Below are 13306 nucleotides of genomic sequence, written 5' to 3'. Positions count from 1 at the left end.
CTAAGTCGCAGAAAAGACCCGTGTCCCGCACGTGCGTCCGAGTTTCGCAATCATTCAACGGTACACACGCATTATTTAACCCTCGGAGTAATGGCTCCTGGGTGATTCGATGCTCGTAAAGTAACTCGCGTTATCTTCGATTGATTAGCGAAACACGACGCTCGAGATGCTAACGAGCGAATAAAAAATTCGCCAACGAAATCCGTGCCGTTAGTCATCGAACAACCCTCGTATTTTACTGTCCACCCCTGTTCGATACAAATTATCATTGCCGCGTACCCTTCCCCCCCAGATTTATTAGCGTAATGTTTCGAGGGCATAAATAACGAGCGCAACAGCGGCAACAGAAACGCGAAAGTAATTAGTTATACCCATCGGTGGTTATGGGATCGAAACAGGAAATGCTAGTCGCGGTAACTGCAACAACGAGTCGAACGCGCCCCCTCCGGCTTGCATTTCATTCTTTTTTTCTTTTTTCTCGTACGATTATTTATGCGCCGACTCGGATCGACTCGATCCAGTATGGTCGAATCGAGTCGAGCGAAGAATCGCATGCTGCAAAAATTTATTTTCCCTGCTTCGAGTAAGGTATTTTTATCCTTCGAAGGAAAAGTTTCATGTGATACACAACTTTTCTTTTCGTTATGGAAATTTACACGTGACGTCGCGCGGATCCATAAAGCGTGTCGAAAGTTTGTCAAGTTCGTTCGTGAAAAACGTAATTGAGCGACAAGAATTCAGCGACACAGTTCTTGTTGTCCCTTGAATCGATAAGAGTAAGAGCCGACAATTAATTCAAAGTTTGAGTATCCAGCGAGCGAATTGAGCTCCGTTTCTTGTCACGAATTAACGTAAACTTTGGTGGCGCGTACAAATTGTACGTAGTTTACGGTTTTTGACGGTGTCGCCTCTGAGGAAATCGCGTGCCTACTTCCCACTTACTTTCGAGTGGTTTCTAGACGAAGCATCTAAAATCTGCTTCTCGTTCGTCGCGTAATTTCTGTCTCGGCCAGCCTGTCCCATGGAAGTTTCTTCCGCGGCTAGCTCAAGCTAGATGGCCGACAGTGTTCGATTTATATCCGTAATTTCTATGTTTGTCGATCGCGTATAAGTCGCGGGGAGTTTTTTCCGTGGAACGCAAACACGTGACGTACATGTCAATGTTGTTCGTTTCTTGTGAAACTTGGAAGTCCTGTTGTCGATGGTAAACGAGGAAATTAATATATTAACACGTCGGATATCGTTCAATTGATGTAATTAAATAATTAGAAGAAAATTCTTTGCACTAATTTCGTGAGGTAGCAGTTGGAAAGTTTAAATCGAATAAATTACATTATCATTCGATGAAAGTAGTGAACACGTAAAAGGGTTGATTTCCCAGAGGGTTAACGACATATTGATTTGCACATCCCTTCCTTTTTTTGCTTACCCCGGCGAGTAGGTAAAAATTACGAATGGCTTCGAGTAACAAAGCAAAGAGAAAATGTAGGAAGAGAAGCGGGATGGATGGGTCGTGCGAAAAAGCGTCTTCTTTCCTATAGCGTGCGAAGGGAACGTCGTAGGGTCGAATTTCATCGGCCTCTCGAGGTTTCCGAACCTTCACACAGCTCGTGCGAAATAAGGGGAGGAGAATATTGCGATGCGAGCTCGAAAAGAATCGAAACGAACAATGAAGGCGAAGAAAATTGGCGCAAAAATGAAGAAAATAAAAAGAAGAGAGGAGGTGGTGCGAGGGATTGAACGAGCATTTTAATCGAGCTAGTGGTTGACTGGTCAGGAATGGTGCCGTTTTATCCGCTCCCTCGGGAACCGATTTCCATCCACGGAGCAGAAAAATGATGAAAGTTGTTTTTCGATCGATACACGGTCTGGTGTGACCTCAACTCGACCCCTTGGTCGAGGTGCTTTTTTGCATTTGAAGTAGCCTACAGCTGGAGGCACAGCTGATGGGGCATACCCATGATTCTAGGGGTCGCGTACTTTTCCCACCCTTATTTCCAGGTCATGGGACAGTTTCGTTGATGTTCGGTTGTAATCGATTTATCCTGACTTCGCGCATGGGGAAGTCCTGGCTTAACGTGCCAAGGGTCGGAGGGAAAATATTAGCGAAATTTTATGGCGAAGAACTCTGTGTATCGAAGGTAGACTATTTTGCGAAGGACATTCTTAAATGGTATTTCGAAAAATCCATACCGTATATCCATGGTGTGTAATGAAAGGTTCGAGTTACGTTGGGTTAAAGGACAGAGTAGAAAATCTAATACTGGTTTAGACAATAGTGCTACCTGTTTTCACGGCGGACCGTTGTCTCCTCCACTCGTTCGGTCGAGAGAGGTTTGAGGTAGGTCGATCGACGGAATGACTCACCCTTCGGTTTCTCTCGAATGATCGAGCCAGAGCCACTCTGGGCGGAGTGGCTTCCACGGTGGGCAGCACGTCCCATTATATCCGCCGTGGCTCATTAATATCGTGACATCCAATATCTTGTAATTATAACCGAACAGTTGTCCGCATAAGTCCTGGGCTCTTGTAAACCGATAATGAATCATCGGGCCACGGGTTAAACGTGTCCGCTCGTTATTTTGCAACTTTCTTCCATATTCGTTTCAACTATAACTGCACCGAGACCCGATACGATTTAATTGGCCGCGGTGTATATCGGTCGTAGCGAAAAATAATTCAACGTTGACCGACGATACACCGAGGGTTCACCGTCGAGCAATTTTATTCGACGCGTCGCAATTTCTTTTTCGTATCATCTTGAGCTATTGCATCCGATAAGCGGTGCAAAATAGCAATCGAATCGCGTGTCGAGGGTCGCGAGCAATATTCAAGGTTGAGAAACCGATGGGATCTGAATTCCCACTTTCTCGGACACGATAGCACCGGGCTATACACGTAGCATGCACTTGGCTTCCCCCAGGTGCAATCATTTTTTTTTTCCTACTACAACCTGGTTACCATATCGTCTTTTGCGCGGGCACTCGTGCGCATCCGCGAGACTGTACGCTTGGCAGGCTAGGCGCGCGTCCTTCGTCCTGCCGCACGACCGAGCTGCCCATTTCCTCCGCGCCCTTTCCGACGACACGTTGACGCCGTTTCCCCTGGTTAAATCGACCAACGGCCTTTCGTAATCGGACTTTTCTATCGCGGGACCCCCTAACAGACGACAGAATTCCCTTGTTCAAAACGTTCCTCTATGGAACGAACAATGTATCGGGCCTGGATAGCGGACGTATATCGGCGAGAAAAAGAGAGAGAGAAGGTGAAAGATAGGAGGCCCGTGTGGACGGAAGAGAAAAAGGGGAAGAAAGAAAGGCTGTGGCCAGCAGAGGAAACGAGACTTAGAGAAGAAAGAGTAGGAGGAGAATGAACGCAGTTGGGCGGCCGTGTCAGTGGAGTTCAATCTTAATATAGTGTGACCCCCACTGCCATTCGAGACACTGTCGGATGCAACTGCAGTTGCAGCGCGCACGAACGAGAGAAAGGGAAGAGACAGCAGGCGGTAGATGAAGAAGGAGAAGGAGAACGAAAACGAAAGAAAGAGAGGCCGCAGTGAACGGGTGCGTGCATTGCACCTTATTCCCCTGTCCGGCGAGTGAGTCTCGCTCGGTTATTTCAGAGACATCGGCCCCGAGAGAGCCGCATATATCTATATGTATGCACCTTGTATATGTGTGTACATATATATATATATATATAGATGCACCTATAGATCGCGGTACGTGTACATAGAAAGGAATAGGGATGCTTGCGCGCGCACACGCGACACGTATATACGCGGCGACGCGATGCGTGCACACGGTCGGGATTGTTCGGACGAGTGTCATCGATCTATTTCGAGAAGAGGTTGGAATTTCTGGCCTTTGAGAGGGATCCGAGAGGGAGATAAAGAGAAACAGAGAAGGATGGTCAAGCGTCGCGTCGCCTCGCGTCGCATCGCACCGCGTCGCAGGAATATAGGAAGATGCATCGACACACCTGTGCCACGGATCCGCGCGACGCGCTGGTCAGCGCAACAGTGACCGCTCCTTTCTACCTAACTCGCGATCCAAGCTGTTCTCGCTCTCTCAAAGAACCTCCATGATTGGCCACGCACTCGGCCAATCAGCGGCAAGATTTCCTGGAAACTAGTGAATAATCAGCATGACCGTGCATCGAACGCGATGCACGTTGATCGCGATGGGGCTACTCATTCCTGAGTTCCACGCTTTTTTCCGGTTCGATCGAACCCGAGCCATTCGTCGAATCGCCTATGCACTGCCTGTGTCATGCTGCCGGGTCATTCGTTTTCGAAGTTCGATGATCGGGTAGAAAGATCGCGAATCGATAATGACCAGGTGTCCTCGAGGTGGGTCGATTGATAAGGGACAATATTTCGAAAGTTTATCAGTTTTATTGGAATTTCCACGGATGTTCCGGCGACTTGGCCGCTGTGAGAGGAGGGAGATACGACGAGAGAGGGACATAAAGGCGAGGAAGGGGGAATAGGATAAAGTGGTCGAGGATCAGAGGCTGGTGGGGCGAGCGGTGGTATTCGGCCGTTGCATTGTGGGGGTGTTGGCCTTCAACTTGACGGCGCAGTTTCACTGACCTGCCTGAGAAACTCGTGATATCCGCGCGACTCGTGCCCCACGAACCAACCTACAAGACACACCGATGTCCTGGGACCAACCAAAGGGTACCGCTACTTAAAGGATCCACCGGTCCTAAATAAACTTAACGCGCTACAAGTGACCTGATCCTCCTACCTGACCCGACATTGTTTCAAATTCCGTAGCTTGTCATCGGCGCTGTACGACACACAAATTCGTTTTCCCTACTTTGGAATGCTCGTTCTCTGACTTACACGCTCGTAACCTTTCTGGAACAGAATGATTATGTGTCTTATCGATGATCAGGGGATCGAGTCAACTTAATCGACTCGAAGTAGGAGTTATCACGGAAGTTCATTTTAGACTGGAGGAGCTAGTATCTTTATCCTATTTCCAAACGATAGGTACTTATAAAAATTCATAATCTTTTCGAGTCTATCGAAGGGTTAATTCAGATATAGGTAGTTCTAATTCAAGAGTATGTTGTATCGAACCTCGAATGAAATTGGCGAGTGTCCGTCGATGTTCGTGGTCGAACCGCGCTAAATCAGCGAAACGAGAGGTAAACGAACGGTTCTGATTCTCTGCGGTCCTTTTCGGGTCGACTTGGTCGATACCGCCCACGGTCGTCGGCGAGTCGCCGAGGAAACGACGAGTGCCTCTCGGCCAAGGCATTTGGTGGCTGTAATTAAAGCAAAAGACGAGAGCAGATGGCCCCCGAGTTCCTGTCCCTCTTGGACCATTTTTTTTTTTTGTTATCCCTCTGCCCAATTTCTAAGAAGTACAGTAGGCTGCAGGATTTCAACGTTTCCTCGAGAACGTTCGTTTCAGAGAAACGCACCATCCATCTTTGGACTGTGTAACTAATCGACGCCGAAAGGCGCAGGAAACCGCGCGGACAATCACAATGGAGAATCCTGCAAGTTTCGATATCAATCAAGTTGAGCGTAATTGATGTACGATAGCGGTTCCAGGAATTATCGTCGTTTCAGTGTAACAAGCTTGGCAACAACTCTCTCGGTGTAGATATTGCAAATCTGTCGATAACGCAGGCCCGACTATCCTGTGTTTCCGTGTGCATGTGCAGCGCACTATGACCGCTAGTTTCCGAAGCGCGTGTATAATGCAGCTGCCGGCTATAGAGGCGTGTAACTATTGATCCTGCGGCCTTTGGGGAGAACTGCTGCTGCTGCCGCTGCCGCTGCTGCAGATTTTAGCAACGTCATTCGAGAGAGAGTGACGTATCGTGGGAATAGAAGGTCCAAGCTCCTCTCCCGAGAGGGCTTTGCCACGGCATTGTACTCGGCTGGAGAACAGACCACGTGCATCGGCTACGTGAATGGCACTTCGAATGAATAAGAAAGATATCAACGGAATAATGAACCCGGTTTTGCAACTCGTCGCGAAACGACATGTCGATCGGATTTTCTAGAACACGAAGAAGATGCTTCAAATGACTAAATATTGTCACGAGTTTAATTTCAACCTGCAGTTCGATTTCCAGCGTAATTCAAAGATCCTGCCGAAACTAATACTCCCTTTCGCGATTTTACGGTGCGTGCAAGAAGAAGAAGAAGAAGAAAAAGAAGAATTCAAGGAGGAGAAGGAGGAAAGGACGAAGGATCGGGTCGAGTTCCTCGGTCCCGGTCGATCCTCTCGTCCCTTCTGGTCCCTTCGATAGAAGCAGACAAAGGCAAAGGCGCCTTACGTTCTCTCCGATGCAGTTCTCTTTCTCTTCCTTTCACTCTCTCTTCTCTTCTCTTCGTCTCACCTCACCTTGGCCGCGGCCCTTCAACTGTCTGCGACCCACGCCCCACCTTCTCTTCCTCCATCCTAACTACCACCACCATGGTCGCGTTAGCCACCTTCTTCGACCACGAGCAGCAACCTTCTGCTTCTTCTTCGTCGTCGTCGTCGTCGTCGTCGTCGTCGTCCTCCTACCTCGTCGTCGTTGTCTTCTTCTTCTTCACCGACGCCATCGTCTTCCTCCAACTTCTTCTTCTTCTTCTTTCAACTCATTCCTTCGCAAGAGATACGTGTATTCGTAAGAATTGCTGCTATCGGTGTGTCTATACCGATCCTCGTCCACCTGCCTTCCCAGAGTTATTTAGCCAACCGAACCGCTCCGATTTGCCCTAGGCGAATTTCCGGAACCACGGAGAACCTTGGGTAAACGGAAACTTCGACTGACGCGACGAAAAGGGAACACGCTAGATCGCGGTCACGGCTATTCGAAATACTAGCAAGAAGGTCAATTATTTAGGGGTTAATTAAGGAAAGTTCTCGTTCTTTGACGGGATGGTATTAGCGTGGACCACATCTCAGACTTCTTGTTAGATTCGTACGTTATTGGAATGACGTTGATTTTCCAACTTCCGAGAAAGTTACGCTGAAAAGTTTTCCTACTGGGAAACTGGAGGATACTTGAGAATTTTCAAGAATAATTAATAAATTCATCATTTCTAAATTTGATTTTGAAAAAAAGAGAAACACTTGTTTTTCACTCGCTTCACTTAGAACGCATCGATAGGTTTGCGGTTTCACAGTGATTGAATTTATATCAAGATGCCATCGTAAAGACCGTTTTCCGCGGAATGGTCGGTACGAGATACTTCTCGCAGGCTAAATCTGCCCCGTCATTTTTATTCTCCTCGATTTCTACGTCTTTCTTTCATCTACCACGTTTAGCCTCGAGCATCCTCGGGCCTCGGTATCCTTGGGCAAATTTATGCTTCTTCAGATTACGGATAATAATGGTTACCCTTGTGCCTTGGCGTGCTCGTCTTAACAATTTGCCAGCTAGAATTACGACCGACTCTTTTACCCCGCGGCGTTTTATCGCTACGATACGCGTCTAGTCGGTGCACGTAGTCATTGACACGCGGGTATCGCTCGATTTTTCGCTTCGACGGAAGAAAATTCCGTCGCGCAAAATTCCACCTGTCCCTTTCGCATTTTTTTCAACAACGGCCACGAATGATACCACGTTGCTCAACGCGGTAACCTTGCTCGATTCTGTAACATGGCGAAGGATCCTGTGGCTTTGGCACACACGCCTGAACGTTCAACAAAGTGTGCTGTTGGCAGAGCAACATGGAATCCTTGGACGAGAATTTACGCGGTTGAAGAAAGTAGAGCGAGCTCCTTCATTTGATATTCCGTGTTGATCATCGAGAACAAATATATCGCGAGAAACCATGATGCTACTGTTTACATTGATTTTTAACGTATCGTCCGTTGAATCTTCTATCGAGGAAAGATCGAAAGGGGGGATGGTATGGTATGTAACCATTGAACGAATGTAATCGTCGAAGGTAAACCGGCTGGAATGAAGAAACGAGACGGGAGAAGGTTGGACACAATGGGTTCCGAAAATAAATCGTGATCGATGAAACTGAAACAGGATTTACCCTAGCGATTCGAGGACACGCGTCCACGCGTTTTGTCGTTGCATTTTTAGACCGCAATTCTACCGAGACAGGAAACATGCACGAAGGGTGTAACCGGGACTTTGTTATTTCATTAAAACGTTTAATCCTCGTGCGTTTTGCAACGCGAAACAGTGTCAGCTACTCGTCGAGCAACGCCCGAAAATTCCTTGAAATCATTGAAAACTCCGCGGAAAGATGAGGCGCGTTATAGCCGCAATTACGCTCGCGCCCCCGAGACGACCTCGCGCGGTGCAACGCGTGTGACGCGCGTGTCCCTTTCCTCTGGTTGTGGCGTAAACGCCTGGAATCGCAGACCGCATCGTGTGTGCAGTAAGACCGTATCGATGTCAAGATTGTGCCGCAGCGGTTGTCCCTGAAGAGCCATGGACGCCCGTGACATTGCCGCGTCGCGCAAGGATTTTCTTCTCTTCTGACCAAGGGAAACGTTTAAGAGTAAAGTTAGCGTGCGTTGTGCACACTTTTTAAACGCTATTTATGCCCGTTTGCATTGCTAAAGCATTCTTAATTTGTAATTTAAACGTTAACTAAGAAAGCTTGCCGATTGATCGTTCGCTGTCGCGTATAACCCATCTTGTTCGGTACGCGATCGGACGAGATACTTTTGCGTTTCTCCGGCAGGGTTTAAGTGAATTTTTTTAAAGCGCCGGATGATTTACGGTCGCGTTGCTCGGTCCGTACAGTCGCAATTAAAAAAGACGCTAATGAACGTAGAATCGTGACTCGGAGCGAAGAGAAACGGAAAGGCAATGGTATGCGATCCGGAGAAGCGCGCGTGTCGCGTTCCCTGGCTCGGTTTGTGCACCGAAGGAGAGAGTGAACTGAATGAAAGGGAGCTTCGAGAAAGAGAGAAAGGGTGAGGAGGATGAAACCGCGAAGGATAGTGGAGAGAAGGAGAAAGGTGAACGACAAGAAGGAGCTAGAGCGAGAGGGAGACAGGTGAGAAGACAGTGGGAGAAAGAAGGAAAGAGAGAGGAGTGGTTCACCTGCATTGCTAGCATTGCGCCGGCTCAAGGCCAGAGAGTCTGCGAGACCGAGGACCAGACCGGGTCGGGACCTCCTTCCTTCCAGTTTCCTGCACCCTACTCCTTCTTCTATCGTTCTTCCTCCTTCGCGGTATCCCATCGCCTGCAGCCTTCTCCTTTTTCGTACCGTACACATTTCTACGTGCGCTGATCGTTCCTTGCGCCACGACGTACCTTTTTATTCATAGGACTCGTTAAACCGATATATCTCGTCGATTTTTGTATATACACCAGACTCTGACAGAAAATTCTTTCTCTAACCTATGCTTTTTTGTTTTTTCTGTTTGCAGGTTGTAAAATCAAAGCGCTCCGAGCAAAGACCAACACTTACATCAAGACCCCGGTGCGGGGCGAGGAGCCGGTGTTCGTGGTAACAGGCCGCAAAGAGGACGTGGCCCGCGCGAAACGGGAGATCCTCTCAGCCGCTGAGCATTTCTCTCAGATCCGGGCGTCGCGCAAGAGTTCACTGGGCGCGCTTCTGGGCGCGCCTCCTGGACCGCCGGCTTCGGTTCCAGGCCACGTGACGATTCAGGTACGAGTGCCGTACAGAGTTGTCGGATTGGTCGTAGGGCCGAAAGGCGCGACCATCAAGAGAATCCAACATCAGACGCACACCTACATAGTGACACCGAGTCGCGACAAGGAGCCGGTGTTCGAGGTGACGGGATTACCAGAGAGCGTGGAGGCAGCTAGACGCGAAATAGAGGCGCACATAGCCCTGAGAACCGGCACAGGACCAAGTCTCGACGATTCGGAACTGCTCAGTGTACTTTGTCGCGGAGGGTTGGGCTCGATCTTGGGCTGCCTCGATCCACCAGGATCGAACGGTTCGAACGGATCGAACGGCGCGTTCTCCAGCAGCGGCAGTTGCAGCAGCTCGTCAAGTAGTTCCGGCGCACCTGGACTTAACGATATCGTGGCGATTTGGGGCGCCGGTGTGGAAAGAGACGAGAGCCTAGGCGAATCACCGTCTTTCGAGTCGGCATCCTCGATCTGGTCGTTCCCCGGGGTCGCGTTACCCTCGAGGTCATCCCCGCCGGCCTCGATCCCGACATCGCCGACGGACTCGCTGTTGGGACGACGGGAATGCGTGGTGTGCGGCGACAAGGAGGTCACCGCGGCCCTCGTACCATGCGGACACAATCACTTCTGTCTGGACTGCAGCAACCGGGTCTGCGAGAGTTCCGACCCTAGCTGCCCTGTCTGTTCGAGGCCCGTATTACAGGCGCTTCGTATCTTCTCTTAAGCATCCCTCCACCCCGAGAGAAGGAGAGAGCCAACAGATCTCTAGGCTCCTTTTGCGTCGCGGCACCTGGTACAGCGGCTATAACGATTTTCACCGATTGATCTGCACTTCGATTTTTGCCGGCTCATCCAGGAACGACGGCGCTTGAGAACGCCCATCCTCGAATTTTTTCCGTACAGCTCGCCTACCCCGTACGGTTCAGTCCGCGGCTACGCGTTCATTCCGCGGCTACCACGGGGCAGCGGACGCGCACAATGTCTCAATTCCACTGCTGCCAATAACCTCTTCTATACGCGCCGGGAATTACCCGATAATACTTGTCGCGTCGTTCCCGCCGACCGGATACAACGAAGTCAGCTTTTAAGTTCTACGAGATATATATGGAACGAGAGAGAGAGAGAAAGAGAGAGAGAAAGAGAAAGAGAGAGAGAAAGAAAACAAGCATATTCGCTCATTCATTGTCATCGTTTTCATACTGATAATAAAATCGAGCTCGCAGGTTCACGATCATCACTGGAGGACTTTGCAGAAATCACCGCGCGACGAAGAGCGATCGATACTCTGTTTGACATCGAATCGACGACCGTGTCGTGACAGAAGGATTACTTTTTGGCTTTGCCGCTTTACGGGCTTGCCTTCGAACTATTGGAAAAAGAAAAATGTTTGACGCCCACTGATCGATGCACCCGTTAGTAGCGAGACTGTCGATCACCGAGACGCTACTCGCTCGCAGAAACGAATTAGGCTGAGCTAGCTGTTTCGTATTGATTGCAATAACATTCCATTCACTGATTGTATTCACGGTATTTTCGTATTTTTATACAAATTTCTTTTGAATCGAAGGCAGTCTAGAAAATGGAATGGTCGAATTTAATCATTATCGAATTCAAATCGATCAAATTGTTCTTTCTTTATACAATTGACAATCCAAACGAGTCGACGCTCTCACGATATGCGTTCAGTAAGGAGACGCTCATCATTTTTAGATATTTTTACATTTTCTCCTTCTTTCACCATCGTGTTTTACGTTGATGAGATCGAACTTGTAATTTTTATTATGCAATCCTTTATGAGACACTGAATCAAAGGTGCTTGCAGACACTGACGAGTAAAATTTCTACGAGTTGTATATTTTTATTTGAGAAAACGTTTTACCGTTTCATTCATCGTTCCGAATGTTTAATGAAGACTACAAGCTTCGGTGCTCCTGATGAAGAAGATACTTTTAGCGTGGTAAAAAGATGAAGTTCAAGCAGGGTTCGTTTGCTCTATCGATCATTATATTCTCTCTCGTATAGAGACGAAAAGATTTAAGAAACAATACGCAAGTAAAACATGAATCTCAATAAGTATACCTGAAAATCACGTAAACGAAGAAACAATTTAACGGAGAACAGCATGAGACACGAATGTCGTGCATTGTCGATAAATAAGCTTCCAAAGTTTCTCCGCCAAGAGTTTTTAGAGTCTATCGAGTAATTCGTTCTGCCCGTCGTTTTTTGACCAACTAACATAGGGAGTCAAACGTAGTCAGAATGCCTATTTTTCTTCTTCACCCTTTTTAACGCAAAGACAAGCGAAAACTTTCCGCGGAAGCGATTCTGTCGGCCGATGCACCGACCTTTAACGAACCCTTCGAGATCTGCGAGCTCGTCAGACACAACCGCAGCGAATGATTACCGAAAAATTGCCCACACTTGACGCATCAAACACACACGAACACATACGCTACAGGCAGACAGTCAATCTTATTCATACAGGCACACGTCGCACGACAGAAGAGAGATTAAAAAAAAGAAAAAGGAAGAAATTATGGGTGAGTGGTCACGTGTCCCTCGATCTGCTGGGAAACTACTTAGATGATAGTATTATAAAAAAAAAAAAAATGGAAAAGAAAAGAAAAAAACGGCGTGCCCGTTCCACCCAGCCTCCCTCGCTACTAGAGTATTATCTTATCTTTATATAAGCGACATAGCAATTGAAATAATAATAATATTAATAATATATATTATATATATAAATATAAACATAAATAAATATGGTGGTCAGGAGGAGTCTGACGACAGTAAGAAGGATGATATTTTATCGAGGAGATTTAGATTTTGTATTTTTCGCGCGTTTCGTCGACGGGACGACGGGTGGTTGGGGACAGCTGCACACGCCGTAGACAAAGAGGAAAATTATTATAAGAGTTATATTAAAAGAAGATAGGAAAAAAAAGCATACAAAAAGAAACAGAAAAAAAAGAAGGAAAAGCGAAAACGGCGCTTGAAGGGAAACAAAACTAATGTTTTTAAAGACGGCGTATCGCAGGAACTCGTGAACCGGCTCTCCCTGGGAAAAGCTGAAAAAAAAAAAACGAGAACAAGGGAAAGAGAAAAGCTGTCGGTCGATCCCCGCGTGGTTTGCGGCCGACTTCTTCCCCCCCTGTAAGTGTATTCTTTTGAGCTCTAGTAATAATAATAATCGAGTAATATAACTCGTTCTTTCAATGAAGAACTAAACCGATGTATCTTTCACGTAGGGATCGACGACCCGTGTATTTAAGCTTTTCTTTGAAAAGTCGACATTAACATTATATTATATTATATTATATTGCATTATTGTATCGCATAGATGTATTATCGGATGCTATATAACGGTGTCACTCTACCGCGCCCTCTCGTTAGGATAACGTGTCAGGTGAGGAAGGACGACCACGCTTTATTTCCTTCTTTCCATGGTGTCTCGTTCCTCGTCCTTCCCCGCTGACATCCTCGTGGATGAGTCTCATGATTTTCATATACGGCAAAACGAGAAAAATTTCATGAACCACGAGCGTGGGCCCAAAAACTGCGATATTCGTTTTGCGGTACGCACGAGAGGGTGGTCGGTACGTGTCTCTATGTTCTTCTGTGTTCCATTTACATTTTTCCTTTTATTTTTTTCTTTTCACGCTGAACGTTATCGTTATCGTTCGCTCGAACGCGTTTCAAAAAAAAAAGAAAAGAA

At 47.4% G+C, this 13306-nt stretch overlaps 1 protein-coding gene across 2 annotated transcripts in view; it reads left to right on the top strand.

Moving 5' to 3' along the window:
- Positions 1-12920, top strand: part of LOC114873987 (RNA-binding protein MEX3B) — a 47116-nt gene extending 34196 nt beyond the window's left edge. For both annotated transcript variants that reach the window (XM_029182815.2, XM_029182814.2), the window contains one exon: positions 9360-12920. In XM_029182815.2, the coding sequence (XP_029038648.2) occupies positions 9360-10315 (956 nt within the window). In that variant the 3' untranslated portion in view covers positions 10316-12920. The remainder of the gene's footprint in view (positions 1-9359) is intronic.
- The last annotated feature ends 386 nt before the right edge of the window (positions 12921-13306 follow it).

The sequence above is a fragment of the Osmia bicornis genome, chromosome 4 (assembly GCF_907164935.1).
Source record: "Osmia bicornis bicornis chromosome 4, iOsmBic2.1, whole genome shotgun sequence".
NCBI lineage: Eukaryota > Metazoa > Arthropoda > Insecta > Hymenoptera > Megachilidae > Osmia > Osmia bicornis.
Note: the sequence above shows the minus strand (reverse complement) of the source record. Positions and strands in the feature narration are given on the sequence as shown.